Source organism: Ananas comosus, linkage group 22 (assembly GCF_001540865.1).
Source record: "Ananas comosus cultivar F153 linkage group 22, ASM154086v1, whole genome shotgun sequence".
In the NCBI taxonomy this organism is placed as follows: Eukaryota; Viridiplantae; Streptophyta; class Magnoliopsida; order Poales; family Bromeliaceae; genus Ananas; species Ananas comosus.
Window position 1 is genome coordinate 7,378,663 of NC_033642.1, and position 23,204 is coordinate 7,401,866.

A 23,204-nucleotide genomic window follows, 5' to 3' on the forward strand; every position below is an offset into this window, starting at 1 on the left:
TTTTTTTTTGAATCTGAACTAATCAAGCAATCAAGCAATTCTCATTATATTTCCTGGAAAAGTTATGCTCATTATAATAAACATAATTCTAGCCTAATCTTTAGAATTGTTTTTTTTTAGGGAAATTGTCCGAGAGCGAAAATTTATTTAAATAAAATAAGATGATACAGAAATAAAAAGGTCATCAAAAGAGGACCACATTGTACATTTTTTACTAGACAGACATCACTTGACTAGTTGATCAGCTTGTATACCATTTCTAGAGGAGCGAGAATTCCATCCAAAAAAAGACGTGACATGCGTTGACAAAGGACTGAAACGTTTTGAGCTTCATTCTAGCGTCCCAAATGAACTACTCGGATTGATCAGATCTAAAGTGAATCGCTTTAATAATCAATGCTGAGTCTGAAAATATCTGAATTCGTTCTCCTGGGAAGGTATCTAAGAAAAGTTTTGGCTGCTTTCGATATTGCTTCAATTTCAGTTGGTAGTGCATCATCATGAACATTTTCAACAAAATCCGAAACGCACAGGCAAACACTTTGTTGGTTGGTAACGAGAACACAAATTTCACCCGAATCGCCACCTTTTCGGCTACCATCTATCCAGGCTTGTATCGAGAAGTCTTTAGAATTATTATTCTAAAAAATTGAGCAGTTTATCAAGATGTATGCTTTATCCAATTTCAAATAAAAGATTTAGAAATTCTCAAAATTTTAGATAGGATTTAATTTTGTTTATTAGGCTTCAATTTAAATCCAACTGATGATTCAATTTTTTTAAAAAAATTTAGTTTAATTCCAGCGGGAGTTATAGCACCACTAAATTGAATGAAGTGTGATGCATTGTCCTAATAAGTAGAAACTGAGTTATATGACATCATAATTCCTATCACTATTTGTACCTGTAACTATGTAAGTACATTTTTAAGCATATTATTTAGGTACAAAGATTTGTTTTATAAATAATATTGGATAGTGAATCGATTTTGTGGAGATGTTGACCAAGTCAAGTCGTTGACCGAGTTAAATGAGTCTTCTTGTCGCATATCGGTTCTCGGACTAACCCTCGAGTGCGCCACGATCAAGCAATTCGACTAAGGAGGAATCGGCTCTATTGGATTCTTCCTCAATATGATAAGGCAAACTAAAATTTAGAACAAAATGGGCTGAAAAAGTCAAGCAGACTATAATAGAAACTGAAAATTTATAGAGATTATGCTACTTCTAATTGCTAATTATTCCCAAAAAAACTTTTGAAGTATAGGAAAGGGAAGATTACAAAAGTATTCTAGTCCTATAAAATAGAAAAATATTGAAAATAAATTAGTCTTCTTGTTCGCAGGAAAGAAAGACCGTTATTTTAGGTGTCTTTGTGTTATTTATTGTACTACTATCAGCCTGCAATTACCGAGCAACTCGCGTCATGGGGAACGCTATAATGGCCTCTTTATTGGTAGCGGGAATTACATCCACGTTTCTCACTCACATTCTCGTCTATTTCCGTCTAGGGACTCCTCGTTTTCAACGGGCTCTTGGTGTACTACATGTCATCTTTTAATTCGTTCACGTGAGTTAAACATTTACACCAAGCCATCTACCGGTTGGTACTATTTTTCTTATGCGAACAAGTAGAAATTAAAACAAGAATCAATTGAATCATGTTATGAAATTTAAATTAATAATAAAGGCAGATTAAATGGTTAGAACCACACCCAAAAAAACTATATAATAATAAAAAAATCGGATAGTTCGAGAACTATTGTATAATTTAACATGATCCTCAAAATTTGAATAAGGATTGTTGAAAGTATTAGTTATAGGACTATAGATGCAAATGAATTTAGGCTTATGGTCACCCTAAATGGGGTGGTTATTAAGTGGGGGGCCAAAAATAAGATAAAAAATAATTTATTCTGAATTCATCCGATTTGTTTAGAAAAAAAAAAACAGGAGGTGGAGTATCCCTTCCTTTCTTTGATCCATTCTTATTCAGGAAAATACAATTAAAAATTTGATTCCATCTCGACCTGCCCTGAATGTAGTAGCAAGCGAGAATTAAAAATACAATAAAAATCATTTTGTCATGAATCCACGCTGATTAGCCAAAGAAACTAGATTGAAGGTCAGGATCTCTCCGACCCAGATCCGACATGTTTGCATCCGTGCATGGTACTTTCTTTTTCAATGACATTTGTTTTGCTTAGGATCAGTTTGATTCAAGGCCAATTTGCATAAAAAATTTACTTATTTTGGACTTTTGCAAAACCGGACCACCTTTTTTGTTTTTGCAGATTCGGTCCGCTTTTTTAGCAAACTGACCAAAATACCCTTAGGGCCCGTTTGGTTCGAGTTATGTAATATTACAAAGTATCTCGACATATCCAGGTATCTTGGATTTCGGCGTGAGATTACTACTGATGCTGCATTAGCGCATTTGGTTTAATGCAGTAATGTAATATTAGATTACAGTGTTTATAGCATTAATACGTTTGGTTCAGTTTATAAAATTTAGTAATCCTGATATAAAAGTATTATTTTTCCAAAATTGCCCTTGTTGTGGTCATTTGAATATTATTTTTTGCGGAAATGACGAATGGAGGGAAGGATATTGTGATGATTACCTGGGAGGACGACGCAATAGAAGATGATAGGTGTTCGTGCGAGAGAGAGAGAGAGAGAGAGAGAGAGAGAGAGAGAGAGACGTCGAGAGAGAGAGAGAGCGAGAGAAAGTGGCGTGCGAAAGAGAGGGGGAAGGCGAGAGAGATGAAAATAATGCTATTAATTAGATTTGGGTTGTTGGAGGATAAAATTGTCATTTTACATAATATATAATATTAACGGGTTTCAGTAATGCAAGATACACGACCCCCCTCCCGTTAATATTTTCGATGTAATCCTGCTCGATTTGTAATGCTACATTAACGACTAGATTATATAGCGGATTAACCAAACACAGTTATCCTGGCAGGATTGTCTGTAATCCTGCCATGATAACTCGAACCAAACGCACCCTTATATATTTTTCTATTTCCTCTTTCTCTCTCCTTTTTGTTTCTCTCGTTATTTTTTCTTTCTCTTCCCAGAGAGCGGCGGAGACGGAGCGGAGGCGCTCTTATATTTCTCTTTCCAGAGAGCGGCAGAGACAGAACGGAGGTGGTCTGCTTCGATTTTGTCCGGCGTATCCTTACTCTCACCCGCACACCCCCATCTTCCCCGCCTCCAATCCCGCCGAAGTCGCGCCGCGACTTTTTTTTTTTTTTTTTACCTCTCCGACTCTCCTACACTGTCTCCGACGATGACGCCTCTCTTGTCCTTCTCCGCCGTTCTCGTCCTCTCCCTCTCCCTCCTCCTCTGCCGCCTCCGACGACGATGCATCTTCGCCAGCGTCGATGCCAACACTGTGGAGGTCACTGCAGTGCTGCAGCCTCGGAGTGGGGGTCCTTAGCGGCGTTATCGTCGGCGCTATGACCATTGGCAGAGAGGTGTGACCAAAAAAATAATAAAAGAAGTAAGAAAAAAAATAAAGATAAAAACTTATAGAAAAAGAAGGATAAAGATGAAATTCCATCGTTAACTGCAAAAAAAATATAAGTTGCATTACTTAAAATATAAACTGCAGTTTTAAGATGAAAATTACACTCTTTAAACGAAAATTATACTCTTTGGGAGATATTTACGCTGTTTTTTCTCTTATTGCACTCTTTCAGATTTAACTGCATTCATTAAAATGAAAGTTACACTCTTTAAACGAAAGTTGCACTGTTTTTTCTCTTGTTGCACCATTTTTTCTCATGTTACACTATTTTTTATCTTAAATTGCACACCTTTAAGAGATATGTATACTGTTTCTCCTCTTGTTGCACCATTTCTCCTCATGTTATATTATTTTTTATCTTAAAGTGCACCCCTTTAAGAGATATTTATATTGTTTCTCCTCTTGTTGCACTATTTCTCCTCTTGTTATATTGCAACAAAAAATAGTGTAACAAGAGAAAAAACAGTGCAATAAGAGGAGAAATAATATAAATATCTCTTAAAAGGGTGCAGTTTAAGATAAAAAATAGTGCAACAAGAGGAGAAATAGTATAAATATTTCTTAAAGGAGTGCAGTTTAAAATAAAAAATAGTATAACAAGAGAATAAATGGTGCAACAAGAGAAGAAACAGTGCAACTTTCGTTTAAAAAGTGTAACTTTCATCTTAATGGATGCAGTTTACATCTGAAAGAGTGCAATAAGAAGAGAAACAGTGTAATATCTCTCAAAGAGTGTAATTTTCGGTTAAAAAGTGTAATTTTCATCTTAAAGCTGCAGTTTACATCTTAAGTTGTGCAACTTATAATTTTTTTTACAGTTAACGATACAATTTCATCTTCATTATTCTTTTTATATAATTTTTTATTTTTATTTTTTTTCTGTTTTTTCTATAATTTTTTTTTGTCACCCTCTCTGCCAACAGCCACAGCGCAGGCGACGACGCCGCTAAGGACCCCCCGCTCCGAGACTGCAGCGCCGCAGTGACCTCCACGGAGTCGGCGTCGGCGCTGGCGAAAATGCATCATTGTCGAAGGCGACAGAGAAGGAGGGAGAAGGAGAGGTGAGAAGGGCGGGGAAGAGCGAGAGAGGCGTCGTCGTCGAAGACGGTGGAGGAGAGTCGGGGAAGAAAAGAAAAGAAAAAAATAAAATAAAAAAAAATCGCGGCGCGGCCTTGGCGGGGTCGGAGGCGAGGAAGTTGGGGGGTGCGTGGGTAAGGGCAAGGGCGAGGGCGAGAGCATGAGGGTGAGAGGCGAGGCGGACCGTTTCCGCCTCCGCCTTTGCCTTTGTTACTTTTTTCGCAAGAAAAAAAAAAAAAAGAACGAGAGAAACGAAGATGAGAGAGAAAGAGGAAAGAGAAAAAATAATAAGGGTATTTTGGTCAGTTTGCTGAAAAAACGGGCCGAATCTGAAAAAATGAAAAAGGTGGCCCCGTTTTGCAAAAGCCCAAAATAAGTGGATTTTTTATGCAAATTGGCCTGGATTCAACATAGACAGTGGAAAATAATTTTTCGTGAAAAAAAACTTTTACATTTTGTAGTATTTTTAACTAATTATCTAACTACTAGATAATTAATTAATTTATTTATTAATTTATTGCTCATGGTTAATTAATTTATTAATTGACAGTATTCATTAATATTAATTATTAATTAATAGTTTTAATTTTTTTAGTAGTATTCATGATTAATTAATTAATTAATTAAATTATTATTTAATTATACGAAATATTATTATTTTAAAACTATAATTACTCTTATTCCAATCTAGCTATCTAAATGCTTTTTTTTTCTTATTTCTAAAAATTATCTAATTAATTTTATCCAAATATAAAATTGGTCTTATTTCGACTTATCCTAAGAGTTGTATCTATACTATAAATAATCAAGAACCGCTCATACTTAACCCAAATAATACCTTCATAAAATTCTTTGTGGCTAAATTATTAGCATTTTAATTATAAAACATCTGAATAGAATATAGAGTTACAAATTATGAACTTCATTTACGCATTTATTTTTATTGAAGCAATCTATAAGTACTATTCTTTTATTTGATTTTTAGTTATTTTCTTTTTTGAATAGACAACGGGTCTTCTGTAAATAGACTACTAAGCTTTTAATTTTGACAATTTGATCCTTTAAACCTTATTAAATTGTTTAATAAATTTTCGATTGCAGTTCTATCTTTCAGTTCTCAATTGAAGTTACTAATTATATAATTATTTGATGGCTAAATTACATAAAATTTTTCTGTCAAAACCTAATTTTTCACTTTCCCCCTATTATTTAAAAACCTACACTTTATCCCCTTGTAAAATAAAAAATATTCACGGGAGTATAGTGTGAACTGTAATGACAAAATGATTATTTTGCCCCTCATCATTTTCGTCTCCTCTCTCATCTTGCTCATTTGCTGTCTCGATCGGCCGCAGTTTCCGTCTCGATCGATTGGCTGCGGTTCGCATCTCGATCGGCCGCAGTTCCTCTCTATTTTCTTCTCTACCTGTTCATCTTCTCCTCCTGCACCCTCGTCGCCCATTCATTTTGGCGATAGTAGGGAGAAAATCGAGGTGGACGTGAATGGAGAGGTGGGCAAGGGCAACAAGGACGAAGGCGAGGCGGCGGAGGAGGGCGCTGGGGTGTTTGTAGGCGTGGACAGACATGTAGGCGAGGGCGAAGCAGTGGAGGAGGGCGACGCGACGAGGCGGAGGACGGCGAAGAAATAGAAGAGAAGGCGGATGGTACTTTTGGTATAAAAAAATATTTTATAACGGAATCCTAACGTATCACAAATGGTAAGGGGTGAAGTGAATATTTTTTATTTTATAAGAAGATAAAGTATAAATTTTTAAATGATAGGTGAAAAAGTAAGAAATCGGATTTTCCCAGAAAAAGTTTCTGTAATTTAGCCTTATTTGATTTATACCCTACTTAAATAGTTGGGATTCCTCCACCGGTGTACGAAGTGTGCATTACACCGGGTGCACGGAATAATCTCCATTATTAAAAGAGTGGGGCAACGACCTCAAAAGGCTCGTTTCACGGACTCGACCAATCCCGGCTAAAAAAAATATAAATAAATAAAAAGAAAAAAAAAAGAAGGAAAAAGGAGCAAAAACGACGAAAGGGGAAAGGGGGAGGAGAGCAACACCGCAGCGTCTTCTTCTCCCTTTCCGCCGATAAATCGAAGGTATCATTAATTATCGTCAAAATCCAACCTTTTTGATCGAATTCATCTTCAATTGATGCCGATCGACGGCGTGTGATATCATCTGTGCTCGAATTCGATCGTGGAAAACCCTAGTTTTTGTGCTTTGTTAAGTAGCGCGATCGCGATGCGATGATTGGATTAACTTTCGATTTAGGATTTAGGATGTGAGATGGCAAAAGGTGCGAATTTTGTTGAAGTAGGTTTTGTTCATTTTGATTCGAGTTATTTCGGTTTCTTTGAATTGCGGAGTTATTGATTCTTGAATTTTGTTACTATTTTTTTTTGTTAAGCTTATTTTGATTGATCTTTTGGGTAAAATGGTATCAGAGATAATGCTAAACTCCTTAAGTTTCATGAAGTCACGAGTTAAATTCTCAGGCGCACACATTTGATAGGTCAAATCACCTATCAATTTCCGTGTCTTTCGTTCCCCGTGGCAGAGGCCAGGTTGGGCCGAGTTTCGATCTTATCTGTGAGCGCTGTATATGTATACGCTTTAAGTGTGATGGGTGCACCTTTTCCTTCAGGTCGATCTTTTGGAATTGTTGATTAGCGCGCTCACAATCGACAAGTGGTATCAGAGCCACTGGCACAGATTTGATTCCCACATGAGGCATGTCTTGGGGGCTTATTGTTGGCCGAAATAAGTCCAACATCTTGTCCCGTTGCGGAGAACAGGATAGACCAAGTCACAGTTGAGCCCGTCAGCGCTGTGCATCTATATACTTTAAGTGTGATGGAAGCGCCCTTTCCTTTAGGTCGACATTTTGGAATTGTTGGTTACTGCTTACGATCGATAAGTGGTATCATACCCAGTGGCACAGATTCGATTCTCACATGGGGCATGTGCTGGGGAATTGTTGGCTGAAATAAGTCCAACTATCCCGTGGGGAAGGCCGGGTTAGGCCGAGTCACAATTGGGCCTGTGAGCGTTGTGCATCTATATACTTTAAGTATGATGGATGCGCCCTTTTCTTTAGGTCAACTTTTTGGAATTGTTGGTTAACTCTTACTATCTACGCGGGAAAGTCGAGTATACTTGTGGGCTGTTTTCTATTAGATCGATCTCCTGCATAAGTAAGTATGATTTTTGTGAATATTTGGAGACAATAGCTGAAGAAAGTACAAAGCCATTAATTTTAATGAAATTCCCAATTCGAACTGCCTCAAGTAACTTAAATAAAAGCAATGAATATTGAGGGGTAGCAATCAGAAGAGGTCAAATTTGGAGTGTCGTTTCCAGATGTGTTTAGGCTTGAATTTAATGAAACAAAATGAATGAAATCAATTTTAGATCCTAATTGTATTGAAATCCTTCTTCCAAGTTCTGACATAGAAAACAAAACATGGATCACCCAATATATTTTTTATAATATTATTTTATTTGGGCATGGATTATTTCGAGAATATTGATTGGCTATTTCAAGAATTTTGAATTTGAATATTAGACCGAGGTAATTGAGTAAAAGCATGCCAAATATGAAGAAAGGAATACGAGATCTAATCACAAATCTCTCATATCATTTGTATAGTTACTTTTAAGTACTTTAAACTTGTAGTAATATGACCACACTAGCTGGGTACAGTGCCGAAAACCTGGCATTTGTCCTGAGGTGTAGTTCTATGATAAAGTAGTTTTTGTATATGTTCCTTGCCATGCATAGCGAGATCTACTCTGCATCAGATGGAGAGTGAGCTTTAGAAAAAATAGATATGCTATTCCAGAACAAACATCATGCCGCAATTTCAAGTGTGCACTAGTTGGAAAACTCAGATCACAAAAGTTTATGAATTGTCATATTCCCTCTATTAGATTTGATAATGAAAAGTCTGTTATGAAAATTCATGTTTGGTCCAAAATATAGTACTTTTAAAAGCTAAGTATATCGTAGATGGCAAGAGCTACACATAGACATAGCTTTTATCATCGAACTGGCACCGAGCAGTTGTTAATATTATCGTAGCTCTTGAGTTTTAAGCAACAAGATGGATGACTTTATAGGATATTTGAGTCTATTTTTGTATGACCTTTCTTTATGATTTATCCTCTCACTCTTGATGTTTAAGCAACAAGAGAGATGTCTTCGATAGGATGTTTGAGTCTAGTTCTATATGACGTTTCTTTAAGATAGTTTCAACTTTTGACTTACTCATCCACAAGTTTTGTGCAACACTATATTTTATATTCCACCAGTCGTTCATGCACCGCTCACAAAAATTACGCTAATGATTTTCACAAATAAAATTTGTATGCCTGGCTATCTTTTTTCTTCTGCTTTACGTTGTACAATCTTTAATCATTCTTCTTGCTTGGTTAAGGAAAAAAAATTTCACACAGGCACAATGTTGGGGGAGGAGGCCATGGAGAATTCAGTGGAGGAATGTGAGTTGCCGACCGAAGAGTGTCAGTGGAGGCAGGAGTTGGAGCACCACCAATCCCAAGTCGATGCATTACACGATAAATTTATGGAGGTTGAGGGTAACATTAAATGTTCTGAGGAGGAAGCAGAGAAGGAACTAGAACATCTTTGGCATAGAGTCAAAGCCATTGCGACCCTGCTTACATATCTGAAATCAAAGGCGAAAATAATGGCGGTTCCCCATTTAGCCCATACTTCATGTGGGATTAAACATCAACAGGGAATAGGGTTTGTCGACAAAAATGGCATTCCATTATCCGATTGGTCTAAGGATGTTGATCTCTCTCAGTTTGAAAGTTCAGATGATAGTTTAGATGGCATATTGAAATCAGTTCATCTTGTGACAGATGTAATGGAAAGCCTTGTCAAAAGGGTGATAATGGCGGAGACTGAGGCTGCTAGTGAGAAAGAAAAAGTAAAGGAAGGGGTGGAAGAGATTAGAAGAAAATCGTTACAGATTGACACAATGTCAGCGAGAGTTGAAGAGATGGAAAATTTCGCACAGGGAACAAACAGTATTTTGAATGAGATGAAGCAGAAGGTTGAAGATATGGTGCAGGAAACATCTCGACAGAGGCAGCGAGCTGCAGAGAATGAGCAAGAGCTCCGTCGTGTGAAGCAGGATTTTGAGTCACTTAGATCCTATGTTTCTGGTCTTATAAGTGTCAGAGAAACTCTTCTCTCATCAGAAAAGCAAATTCAAACAATAGAGAAGCTCTTTGACAGGTACATAGCCTTTATAATTCATTGACATGCTTTTCTCTTTTTCTTTCTTTCTTTTTCTCCCAAGAGATTTGTGGTAAGTATTACTGTTGACTTTATTCTTGTGCAAATAATCTCATTTCCTTCTTCGATAATATGCAGTATGACAATATAGTCTTAATAGTGAGCAACTAAAGGCTTCGTTTGGGATTGTGGAGAGATTGCGTTACGTGCGGTGAGAAACGACGATGAAAAAATACCCTGTTTGTTTCCGTACATAATGTTGCGTTTCGCATATTACGGTTAGTCGGTTACGATATATTTTCTGCGGTCCTATCGAAGAACGCGGAAGCATCTCCCTCAAGGATTTAAGTGTCGTGGCACGGGGTCGTGCTGGAAATTTGCCGATATGGTACGACATGGTGCGTGCCGAGCCGTGCCGATGAGTGCCGGTCAAAAAAATTCTTATGTGCCGACACATAATATTATGAAATATTAATTTTCTTTAGCAACAAAATATTCTAACTATTTATTATGTCTTTTTATTACATCTTTTGAACTTTATTGAGGAAATTACTTACTAATTTAAAGAATAGAGGGTTTTGAGCTGTGCCATCGGTATGGGGTCTGTATCGTGCCGGTAACTTGTTGGCACGGTACGGCACGGTGGATATGGCCCGCGCCGACAGGCACTTAAAACCTTGATATCTCTATATGCTTTTTCTCAACTCCATTCTATCTAATAGCGTTAGATAGACCTCAATACCAAACTAAGCCAAAATCAAGGATTTAATGACTTTTGCTTGGCAATTGACAAGTTCAGCTCTACGAAAGTGCTCTAATGAATGATTTTGAAGATTATCTGTGGATTCTATACAACTTCTATTTCTGGTCGTTGGACAGTTTTTTTTTTTTTATGCCATTACCCTGTTGGAAATTTTAATTTCAAAACTGGAGTCCATTATTACTTTAGATGAAGTAAAAATACTTTAGATCATTAACCTAAAAATGCGTGCCGACTGCCTCCCTGTGTAAGTCCAAGAGAGTTCACTATTTTCTTGTTTCATGGCCCTATTTTATTGTTGAAAAATTGAATTTAATTTCAGAAATGCCGATTTAACAATCAGGAGCCATGTAATAATGCATAGTTTGCGTGAGGATCCATTTAACTATAATTGTAATTTTTGTCCACCTATATTTTCTTTAATTTTTCTCATCTCAGTGATTGTGAACTTGTAGAGTGTAATACTTGTTATTAAAAATGCTCGATATAAAATATTTTTTCCATCTAAGTTTTGGGAGATATTTCATTTATAGTTAACATGAATATGGTATTGGAGAAAACTAGAACACAGGTGTCACATTTTGCTGAATTGGAGAGTGCAAGTTAAAAGCTAGTACAGTTTTCATTGCACTAATCTGTCCTAGTTCCTCATCTTCTCCACCTGAGTTTACTAGTCTCAATGTACAAACCATACCTTTGAAAAATTAATGTGATGGACCACATAAAGTGCTACATCGAACTTAATTCGAAGCATATTTGCACGGAATAACCTTAATAGTTTGTTAATTGTTGTTGTTGTTGTTGTTGTTTTTTGTTTTCTGGGACCAGGCTGATTGCTAAAACTACTCATTTGGAGAACGAGAAGGAGCAGAAAGAAGCGGAGGTTCAGAAGCTCATGGAGGAGAATGTGCGGCTACGAGCCCAGCTGGACAAGAAGGAGGCGCAATTACTTGCCATGAGCGAGCAGTGCAAGTTCATGGCTTTGAACAATTCCAACCGTTAGTGTCTGGGAAGCCAGCGTCGCTCGAGGTTCCTCCGATTATCTTTCCACGGACCTGTTTGGCACCCGAGATTGAATTGAATAGAATAAGACAAGAGAGTGATATTGGAAGAGAAGGGTTTCACATCGGGGTTGCGAGTGATTGGGATTATCAAATTCACCGCTGCCTGTGAGGGTGCCATTGAATGGGATTGGATTCAAAAAACTTTCATTATATCCGACTGGATCCACCTCCTACGCGTCATGACTCCGACGCCTCCGAGTCGTTTAAACTCTTCCTCTCTTCAAACATTGCTCTTTCATATTATTCTATCTAAATCCAATCTCGAGCAACTGATAGGCTCTATGGATATCATTTCCCATGCAAACTTTTATTCCTTATCATATCTCCCAGTTTACGTCAGTTGTGTGTTGCGCAATTGTGTGTTGACTTGCATTTACAGCACAATCTAACAATGATTTATTTACCTGTAAGTAATCGTTTTATGAATCTCTTTCTGTTTTCTCTTCTTTGTCTACATAAGGATTCAGGAAATTCTTTCGGGGCAGTACATTTTTTTTTTCGCCCTTCAGATGAGCACTGAATCGTGATGTGCATCTGATGAGCGTAAAAGTGAAAGCACTGAAAATCCCGTTGTCGCAGTAAAGTATCTTCTTTTTTTCGAATGCCGGGTTTCCTTTGGGGCTCCTGTGGGATGCAATATGGATTTGTTAAAAAAAAAGAAAAAAAAAATCCCAGCAATAATTTAATTTACGTTTATATTTAAATTGCATTTTTAAGTTTTAAATTGAAGGATTTGAGATTTTTAAGGATATTTTAAAAACTTTTTTCTTTTCTTTTCTTTTCTTTTTTTGTTTTTTGCACATTTAGGAATTTGAGATGCCCAACCTCTCTCTCATTAATTAGTAAGATTATTATTCTTTTTGGGTTTAGTTTATTTCCATTGAAAGAAAAAGATGTTTGAGCAGATTAAAAGCGCATCTGAACTTGAGAAATCCAAATAAGATAGTGCAAACAAGGAGGCTGTTCTGTTTCTTGAAAAACTATAAAAAAAACTTTTTATTCCGGATTAAAAGTTCTTTTTTCATTTTTTTTATTTTTAAATAAAACAAATAAAATACAGAAAATTGCATAAAATTGAGGAAAATTGTTTTAAAAATTTTCTTGTGAAACAAATAATGGCAAATTTTTTTTTTCAGTCGCAAAACTATTATATAATTTCTTTTTTTTTAGAAATTGAACGCCTTCTAGGCGGATACTAATAAAATAAAAGAAATGTTTTCCCAGGTAAAATCCAAAAAAAAAAAAAAACAAACAAACAAATTCCCTGCAACCGATCTATACGGCACGAAATCGGTTAGCAAATAGATTAGATTTATTATTTTAACAAATTACGTCACTGGACCAATAATGTTATGCCACGTGTCGGCCCCAAAGACCCGGCTTTAGTGTTTCCACTCAAACAAAGCGGATCCGGGTAGGGAGGCGCCTCGCTCCACTTACTTCCCTATTCGGGACGGGTTTTGGATGGAAACAAATTTTTTACGGATTTTTTAGGAATCGGGACATATCAAAGAGGGAAAGAATCTCTCATCTTTCACTCCATTTCTTATCGATACGGATCGATATGGGATCTCCCCAACCCGGATCCGTTTGCGCCATGGGAGGGAAACTGTAGTTTCCATCTTTAAGTGCTCTAATAAGTTCGTAATCCTCCCCGATTTTATTAAGCGAAAAAATTAATTAAATTAAAAGTAAAATAAAAATAAATAAATTAGGGCTTTTGCTCCTCCTCCTCGTCTCTTCTCCCACCCCTTCGATCGATCGAGCGAGGCGAAGAAGGCGACGACAATGGCGAGGGTTTTGTCGAAGGGCGCGATGGCGGCGGCGGCGAGGTGGGTGCGGCGGCAGCCGCCGAAGGTGAAGGCGTTCCTCGCGGTGGTGGCGGGCATGGCGGCGCTCGTGCTCATACGCGCCGTCGTGCGCGACCACGACAACCTCTTCGTCGCCGCCGAGGCCGTCCACGCCCTCGGCATCTCCGTCCTCATCTACAAGCTCACCAAGGAGAAGACCTGCGCCGGTTCGATCCCGTGCCCTCTCTCACCCTGCTTGATCTGGGGCTTTTTTGGTTAAAATTTGAGGGGATTTTTTTTGGCGGTTTATATGGGTATTTGTTGGTGTTTGATGCTTGGTTATGTTGTTACGTATAAAATTACCCTCTTCTCTGGTTTGATTCTATGTTTGTTGGGGGATAAATGGAGATTTAGTTGGTATTGGTGGAATTGTTGCTGGGATGATTGTTGGTTTGGTTGTTTTTGAAGCGAAACCCTAGAAAAATTGCAACTTGTCGAAGCTCAATAGGTAAAAAACTGATCTTTTGATTGATTTTTTGAGCTTAAGATTCGTAAAACTGTAACGCCAAAACTATGGGCCGTTTTCAGGTATGCTCCCCTATTGTACATTCTCTGGTACATTCTCTGATACTTCCGTAACATTTAATCGTTTGGATTCAAGTTATTTTTTAAAATTGAATTAGGGATTCGGTAAAATTAACAGGTAGGGCTTCGTTAGTTTTCAGCGGTTAAAAATTAATGAAATTTGTAATTCCATCAGCTACAAAGGTGTTCTAAACAGTTAAATTTAGCATAATCACGGATAAATTTGTTTTATGGAAAAATACTCTTAGGGGTCTATTTTGATTCCTTGTGCACTTTTTGAATGTCAATATAAGATTTTTATGAAAATTCAAATGACAATCAAGTTTGCGATGGTTCAGCTTATTAGTATTTGTGTTTTTTTTTTTTAATTTTTTTTACGTGCCTGTGTCTAGGTTGCTTTTCTTATGTTAGTCTATGAATTACTCCTTTGGCTGGAACTTCATTAATTAATTTGAATATATATTTCCTTTGCACTTTCAAATGTTGCAGGACTGTCACTTAAGTCTCAGGACTTAACAGCTCTTTTTTTAGCTGTTAGACTGTACTGCAGCTTTGTTATGGAATATGATATCCACACTCTTCTGGATACCGCTGCACTCGCAACTACCTTGTGGGTCATTTATATGATGCGGTTTAGACTAAAGTCGAGTTACATGGAGGATAAGGATAACTTTGCAATATATTTTGTGGTAAGATATCTCGGTTTCTTCAAATCCTATGACGTTATTAACTTAAGAATATTTCATTTTTGAGTCTCCATGGGCTTGGAGAAATCAGTCTTTCAGCTTCATGTATTATTATTATTATTATTATTATTGTTGTTGTTGTTTTGAATTATTTTGAATTGGCTGAAGGATGTAGAAATTCAAGAAAAGAATAAGCAGCTGTAAGAGCTTCAGATGGATCTAATTGCATCCTCGCGTCATAGTTCTTGCTAGATTCTAGGTGGTCTATATAGCCGCTTTGACCTCTAGGGCTTCGAAAAGCTGTTGTCACCTCAAGTGGATACTAGGGGGGCGGGGGGGGCGGGGGGAGTTTGTATATATATTCCTTTCATGAGTGAGTTTAGACTTTTCTGTAGGCATCTAATTAAGGAGTCTCCTATCCTTAGCTGTCTTTAGAAACATTGGTAACAGAATTACTAATTTTGCATCTTTGCAACTGAGTTATGCCACTTCTTCAAAGGAAATAAGTTTTGTTTATACCAGTATTTGTGATTGCTTGAGGCCTTAGAAGGAATAATCTTGATTCCTTCCCCCCACCGCCCTATTTATTTAGGCTGAGTTATCTTCCCTTTGGCAGGAAATTTAAGGAAAATCTACCACTGATCAATTTTTTTTTCCTTCATAAAACATTGTCATATTTCATTCAACTTAAAAGGAGTTTAAAATCATTGGGAAAGTTTTTAGAATCTAACACCTTCTGTGTAGTAGAGTTATGCTTCTTCATTGCTTTCATGCTTTTTCTGCTCTTTTGCTATCTATTATTTTCTGTAATGCGGGAGGCAAAATCTGGCATGAATACGTATATCTGGCTATAGTGGTGAGAAATGCTATGCATTTTTCTTAAGTATTCCAATACAATGTAACAATGTTGTTTACCTTCTAGCGTAGTTAAAGTCAAGAAAATCAAAAGTTCACAAATCTTTACGAACCATTAGAATTTGTATGGATCTACCACCCACTTGGGATAATAAGGTTGGCCCTATGTTTATTAGTTGATGTGGACACTTTGTGTTATTTATGATGTATCAGATCAAGTATGGACTTTCTATAGAAGTTCTGTAGTTTTTTTTGTCAATTTATTCACTTAATTATTGTGTTCTTGGTTTAAGGAACAACCCCTATCTTATATACTTCAAGAAAATGCAGATGAGTTCATTACATGTTGATGATTATATGAAGTATATACTTGATCACGCATGCATCTTTCATTCTTAACTGACATTTTTGGTTCTCACTACTGTATTGAGTAATGCTTGTGTTCATGTTGTAGGTGCTGCCGTGTGCCGTGTTGGCCCTTCTTATCCATCCGTCAACATCGCATAATATCCTTAACAGGATTTGTTGGGCATTCTGTGTTTATCTAGAAGCGGTCTCAGTGTTACCCCAATTACGTTTGATGCAAAATACAAAGGTAAACTTGCGAATGCAATCCTTGTTACCCAGCAACTTTTATATTATTAATATATATAGTTTTTTAATTTCACACTGATTTTCATGTCTTGGCAGATTGTTGAACCATTCACATCTCACTATGTATTCGCTCTGGGTGTGGCTAGATTTTTAAGTTGCGCACACTGGGTCCTTCAGGTCTCTCTCTCTCTCTCTCTCTCTCTCTCTCTCTCTGTGCCTGCTCAACTTCATTTTCTTGAGAGTAGTTTTAACATGCCAAGTCATCAGGAAGTTTCTTTGTATCTTTCATTACAAGACTAATTTTATTTGACTATGAAATCTTATTTGACTATGAAAATTCTAAATGTCTCTGGCAGATATGTGGTGTTTTCTTGTAGGAAATAAGATTGTAATCTCCTTTGGTCTATGTCGTTTAATTTCTTGTTATTTTTTGAATGATCTAACTTCATAAATATATGCATTGTTGTTAGGGATACTGTGTTTTAGTCTCCCCCTCTGCAGTTTTATATTGATGAGTGCTCAAGCATAATATTTCCTTGCATTAGTCATCTTATCTCCAAGAAAAAGAAAAGAACTTTAGATGCCCCTGCACCTTCCTTTCGACTCCAATTTAATCTACATCCAAATATACATTGTAGATTTTGTTTGAAATTTAACAATGCTCAGAATTTCCTTAATTATTTCTGAAAAGACTTGCTCGTGTTCTTTTGAAATTCATCAAAACATTGTAGTGCTTTTCCCCGGTATGTATTATACAGAACTAATTTACTAGTTTGTTTCGAGATCTCTTTACTAATTTCTACAATATATATAACTCGCTTGAAGCATAATAGACCATGATCCACGAGCATAAGTTTGATGTGGATCGATTCTTCTCGAAATTCTCTCGATTAGGCTGATGAAATCATGTTGATGTTAAGTTACTGTGCACTGAAATTTGAATCAATGACTCACTACATAAAGAAAACCTTTCAAGGCCAGTTTGGGAGCAAGGATAAAGATAATGTTCCATTTTATAGGTCCTGGACACTCGCGGCCGTCTGCTGACGCAGTTGGGCTACGGATTGTGGCCGTCCATGGTTCTCCTCGCCGAAATCGTCCAAACATTCATCCTCGCCGATTTCTGTTATTATTACATTAAGAGGTAACCGACTACATTCGCTGCAGCTGCGTTCCTTCGTGTGTGCGAACATTTATTTCGGAATCAACTTACAACCTTAACCCCCCCTTTTTTTTTCTTTTTTATTTCCAATTACAGTCTCGTCGGAGGCCAACTGGTGCTGCGCCTTCCTTCTGGTGTGGTGTAAAGATTTGAAACTTTACGCGTGCGAGTTCTCAGCTTCCTGTACTATGAAGTATATTCATATTTCTGCATGATGAACTCTTTGGCTTGATTGTTCTGATGCTAAATTGTAGAAGTGTACATATTTAAGTGAAAATTTATTTTGGTTTTATGAAGCTTTTGCGAATTTGCGTTTGAATCTGTTTATTTCGCTTTGATGTTTTGCTTTGTTTGTTCATTTTGGGGTGCACCGGGAGCATTGAAATTTCTCGTTTGATTTTTGCTGATGTTGAATTTCTTGAATTGGTCACAGCGTACGGCTCCAGTTTAGAACCAAAAAGAAATATAATAAAAAGCAAATAAAATATTTTTTATATATTAAAAAAATAAATATTTTATGTTTTAGTGTGTCGTATGTATATATTTTCGTGATAGACGTGAAAAAAAGTAAATATTTTAAAATATTTATAGAACTAAAGTAAAAAAATAATTATCAATATATCAATATGAATTTAATAGGAATGGCACGTATTGAAATCATATTAAAGTCAGTTTTTTGAATTTAAAAAAAAAATCAAATTTGAATTCAAATCCGAATTTGAAAATTTTTCTAAGTTGAGATCTGAATCCGAGTAAAATTTCAATCTGTAATAAAGGAAAATTCTCGGATATGACGATTTTGACTACAAAGTTTAACAAAATTCTACAGTTCATAAAGTACACTGTATGTTATATCAGTCAACGGTCCAGATCGCTCCTGTTCTTGCGAACGAACGGTGAGATCACCGGGTGCGTGTTCAACGGACACACGCCCCCCCCCCCTTATAAATCACCCTCTCGCCCAACTTCAAACGCAGCGTCATCCCCATCGATTCGTTCATTCGCTCGCTCGTTCGTGGAAACCCCCCTCCCTCGTCGTCTCCCACGCCCCCCACCGCAAAACCTAATCCCTAATCCCTTCAAACCCAAGATCGAGATCGAGGCGGCGAAACCCTAGAGAGATCGAGATCGAGAGGAGGAGGAGGAGGAGGAGGAGGGAGGAGGGAGATCGAGGTGGGCGGTGGGAGAGAATGGGGGATGCGTATTGCCCGGATTGCAAGAAGGCGACGGAGGTGGTGTTCGACCACTCGGCGGGGGACACGGTGTGCTCGGAGTGCGGGCTCGTACTGGAGGCGCACTCCATCGACGAGACATCGGAGTGGCGCACCTTCGCCAACGAGTCCGGCGACAACGACCCCGTCCGCGTCGGCGGCCCCGCCAACCCCCTCCTCGCCGACGGCGGCCTCTCCACCGTCATCGCCAAGCCCAACGGCGCCCACGGCGAGTTCCTCTCCTCCTCCCTCGGCCGGTGGCAGAACCGCGGCTCCAACCCCGACCGATCCCTCATCCTCGCCTTCAAGACCATCGCCACCATGGCCGACAGGTGCCGCTGCCTCCTTCCCCTCTCCCTCTGCTTCCCTCTTGCTGTGATCGGATATGGGGTTTGATTTGATACGGAATGCCGGAAATTAGGGTTTGCTTTTGCCGTGATATGAGGGATTCGCGATTTGGTGTCTCGGATGATCTGTAATTGTGTCAAAATCCAAAATTTTGGTGTTGATGGGAATGGACTGGTCTAGAATCTGCAATTTGGTTTCTGGGGTGGCTTGCAATTGTGTCAAAATATGGTTTTGATGGGAAAGAACTGTTTAAATCGACAATTGTTTAAGGAAAAAGGAAATTGCAATTTGGTTTCTTGGGTTCTTTACAGTTGTGTCAATATCCGGTGCTGACGGGGAAGGACTGGTGAAGGACACAAATTGCAATTTCCTACAGACTTTTGCATTCATTTGCATGGCATCAGCCAATCTCTGGAGCTCTTTTATGCTGTAGTTGCAGACAGCATCTTGAGAAATTTTGAGTTAACATGCATTTAGATTTTATGGTGGCTATGAATTGTCAATTCTTCTCTCATTAAGGTCATATTTCAGTAGTTTGAAATTTGAAATAGTTTGTCAGATATTGTTTCAAACTTTTAATGGCATACGATGCACGAGACATTGTCCTATGTTGCATCTATGAGAAAGTTGTTGCTAGAGCAAATACTTATCAGCCCTTCTTTTGCCATTTCCAGGTTGGGCCTCGTTGCCACTATCAAGGTACAAAGTGTGCCTTTCTTTCATTGTGACTTTGCCATTATTTATTCTCAAGTGTGTGTGCTCCTTGTTTCCATGTGACGGTAAGGTTTGTTCTTTTTTCCATTTTGGCTTTGTGCACCAAGTCACCCTTTTGAAGGATGCTACTTGGTGTAACAGCAAAACTTACCACCATGTGCCCTTGTGGCATGAGCTCTAGCCACTTAAAAGAGGCTTTTTGGCATTTTGATGAACGTTAAAGCATATTGCCTTGCTTTACTAATTAGTTTTGTCCCCTGCACTTTGTTGCTTTTATAACTCGAAGCTACTTGAAACAGTTACTTCAAAAGAAGAGGCTTTCATGGTTTGTTTTGGTTTTATGAAGGCTTCTTTCAGCGTTCATTTCTCTTTGTGAAAAACTTTTATAGTTCAATATAATTCTTGGTTTTCTTACAGAATGATGGGTAGAAAGATTGAATTGGATTGGTTATATTGTATGTCTCTAACATTATGTGTGTAATTACCAGAAAACTAGCGAATAAACCAAAAGCATTATGCTACTGCCAGCCAGTGGGAAATTGTGGCATGTTGGATTAACCTATTATGGGAATGTTGAAAAAAAGTATAGTTTCTGAATTTAGTTATTGAGTCAAAAACTGAACCAGGTGGCCCAATTCAGATTGATTATACCCCTTCTTTTTTGGAACTGATGATATGTGAGGTACACTTTGGGAAACCTGTAATTCTTGTAGCTGTTAGGAAGAGACTGGATTATGGGCACACAATTAGGATACATAGCATGCAGGGGTGGTTTTACATGCACATGCAACGAACTAGTTTGCTGGCATGTCATCAACTTCCTACCCAAAGAATGGTAGCTTTTCGTTTCTTTTTTGGCAGACACCTTTTTTGTCCACCAATCAATCTTTTCCTTATTTGTTTTCCATTACCTTGTATGCCTGTCCATCTGTGTGATGAGTTGGACAAGTTTAAATTGCCTGTTGTTGTAAGACATATTTTATCACATGAAGTTATTTGTTTACTTTGGCTTTGTCCTAGTTAGAGGCTTTATTTTGCTACGATATTTATGCTTAACATTCTCTAGATAGTTCAGCACTTTACAGGGAAAATACTTTTAAGCATTTCATCCTTGAATCGGTTTAAAAGTCTTGCTATGGATAAATTCTAATTGCAATCTTCTTCTGTTAAGGATCGAGCCAATGAAATATATAAGAAAGTGGAGGACCACAAGTCTAGCAGAGGGAGAAATCAAGATGCGATTTTTGCTGCCTGCCTCTACATTGCTTGTCGACAAGAGGATAAGCCTCGCACTATTAAAGGTATAAAATTTCAGTTTAACCTCTCGACTGATTTAACATTTCTTATTTTTCACAAATCAATCATGCTGTTTCTTTCACTCACTTCAAATCAGAAATTTCTTCTGTTGCTAATGGCGCAACAAAGAAGGAAATTGGCCGAGCAAAAGAGTACATAGTAAAGCTGCTTGAAGCTGAGATGGGTCAATCAATGGAGATGGGCGCAGTCCATGCAGGAGACTACATGGTTATTTCTGCACTGTTTATTCCCAACCTGTTTTCTGTTTATAGTAAACTATTGTTTGTGTGTGTCTTTCTATTTCTCATTTTATTTGCCTCAGGCTTATAACTTCTTTATCTGTCTCGACTTTGTTAAATATGCAGAGACGGTTCTGTTCACATCTTGGCATGACGAATCAAGCTGTTAAAGCTGCTCAAGAAGCAGTTCGGAAGTCAGAAGAGCTTGATATAAGGTGCTGTAATCAGAAAACACGGATAATCCCTAGAACAATATGTCTCCATATTTTCTTTAATTTATCTTTCTTCTGATCTGTTTGGTTCTGCAAAAAAAGCCTAAACATTGGCACTGATGCAACTTCTACAAGAGTACTGTTTGAGCGTAGTTGTTTGGAGATGCACTGATGGCATTTTCATTAGTATCTCCTTTATAGCTTCTTGCTGCAGCAAAAGCAAAAGCTTCAATTCGAGCTTCTGCTTTTGGGCCCGGAATGCTCATTTTAGCTTCCTGTAATAGCTCCTTGTAATTTGTTTAGCCAAATGCCCAAGTTCTAGAAGCTTCTATACTTTGGAGTAAAGAAGCTGTTCCAGTAAGTAATCTTCCTCGAAACTAGCAATCCGCGACCTTGAATCCTTGGGCTACCTTGAACACTAAGGTTGAAGTAAATTTTCGCCTACCATTGATTAGAAAGCCCCTTCAATAGCATCCTGGGAGAAAGGAAAAGCATTAGACTTTGATTATAGTCCGCATTCATGTGCTGAATAGTAAGACAGCATGTTGTAGGGCACGACATTCGTTCTCTTTATCCTCTGCAAATAAAGGAAAAAGAAAATCTTCACATTCTGATGGTTTGAATGCCTGTTCAGGAGAACTCCTGTATCAATTGCCGCAGCCGTCATTTACATGATAACTCAATTGTCGGAAGAGAAGAGGCCACTTAAAGGTTCTGAACTACAGTTCTCTTCTGACCCTCTTTGAGCTGTTCAATTTCCTCTTGAATTACATATATTATTTTCATTTTACTTTGGCAGATATATCTGTGGCTACTGGAATGGCCGAAGGCACCATTAAAAATTCCTACAAAGACCTCTATCCGTACGCTTCGAGGATCATTCCAGCCACCTTTGCTAAGGAAGAAGACCTAAAGAACCTCTGCAGCCCGTAAAACTGTACAAAACGAGTTGAACAAGTTCACATTTGTCGGAAAAACATCGACAGAAGCGGCACTACACATTTACCTCCCGTCATCTAGAAATAAGCTCATTCTGCTAATAGCGGTGTTTTCTTTTTTCTTCATTTCGCCCCCCCCCCTCTTTTTGTTTGTTGAGAAAGACCCATAGAATAGATGAACCTTCTGATCTTATAAAATTAGCATGCATGGGAAAATTGTATCTTGGATGGTTCATTTCAGAGGACTATTCGGTTAATTAAGGCGGGCCCTGGTAAGGGGGTTAACCATTTTTAGTGTATGTTGTCATCAAACATTTCGCGGGATCTATTACTGTCTCTATATAAATTTTTTGATTTTTTTTTTTTTTTGGGTGCTTATCTGGAAAATGCATGTACAAAACTGTACCCAGTGGTGCAGAGAACAAATTATCAGGCTGTTTGTATTTCGAACGAACCGCGAGAGTTGCAGAAATTAATTTATTGTAGTGTTATATTCAGGCTTATCTCTCTTCTCTGTTAAAGTTAATATCATGAACATTTAGATGTTTGTTCCTTTTGCTTTGTTTGGGTGATGAGAAGGACATTCCACTATATCAGGCTTATCATCTTTTGCTGTATTCATACATGTTAATAATGTATACTAAATCTTGTTGTGGGGTGTATACTGCAAGTTTATTAACTTAGTTTTGATATTTCACGTGTCGCTTACTGTTGGAGTTGTGTAGTTAATTCAGACAATTAGGGACTGTTTGGTTGCATGTAGTTGCAATTGCACTATAGTACTGCAGTTGTAACTACATGTAAATATAAATTCGGTGTTTGGTTTGATATATTTAATTCCAACTGCTGCAGTAGG

General features: G+C 37.7%; 3 protein-coding genes across 7 annotated transcripts; all 3 read left to right on the top strand.

Moving 5' to 3' along the window:
* Positions 6,596–12,159, top strand: LOC109727329. 5 transcript variants are annotated; one of them, XM_020257403.1, is made up of 3 exons: positions 6,596–6,727; positions 9,068–9,894; positions 11,483–12,159. In XM_020257403.1, exons 2-3 carry the CDS (start codon positions 9,092–9,094, stop codon positions 11,655–11,657), a joined length of 978 nt encoding a protein of 325 aa, XP_020112992.1. In that variant the 5' UTR covers positions 6,596–6,727; positions 9,068–9,091; the 3' UTR covers positions 11,658–12,159. The 5 variants fall into 5 exon arrangements, with proteins under 5 accessions (XP_020112992.1, XP_020112994.1, XP_020112993.1 ...); XM_020257405.1 differs by having other exon boundaries at positions 9,087–9,894; XM_020257404.1 differs by lacking the exon at positions 6,596–6,727 and adding an exon at positions 6,742–6,927.
* LOC109726930 (putative ER lumen protein-retaining receptor C28H8.4) lies at positions 13,368–17,686 on the top strand. Its single transcript, XM_020256752.1, has 6 exons — positions 13,368–13,735; positions 14,583–14,782; positions 16,089–16,229; positions 16,325–16,405; positions 17,248–17,372; positions 17,487–17,686. Exons 1-6 carry the CDS (start codon positions 13,507–13,509, stop codon positions 17,533–17,535), a joined length of 825 nt encoding a protein of 274 aa, XP_020112341.1. The 5' UTR covers positions 13,368–13,506; the 3' UTR covers positions 17,536–17,686.
* LOC109727394 (transcription initiation factor IIB-like) lies at positions 18,352–22,851 on the top strand. The gene is made up of 7 exons (XM_020257512.1): positions 18,352–18,933; positions 19,624–19,648; positions 20,835–20,964; positions 21,057–21,187; positions 21,325–21,413; positions 22,045–22,121; positions 22,210–22,851. The coding sequence occupies exons 1-7, from the start codon at positions 18,581–18,583 to the stop codon at positions 22,341–22,343; spliced, it is 939 nt and encodes a 312-aa protein (XP_020113101.1). The 5' UTR covers positions 18,352–18,580; the 3' UTR covers positions 22,344–22,851.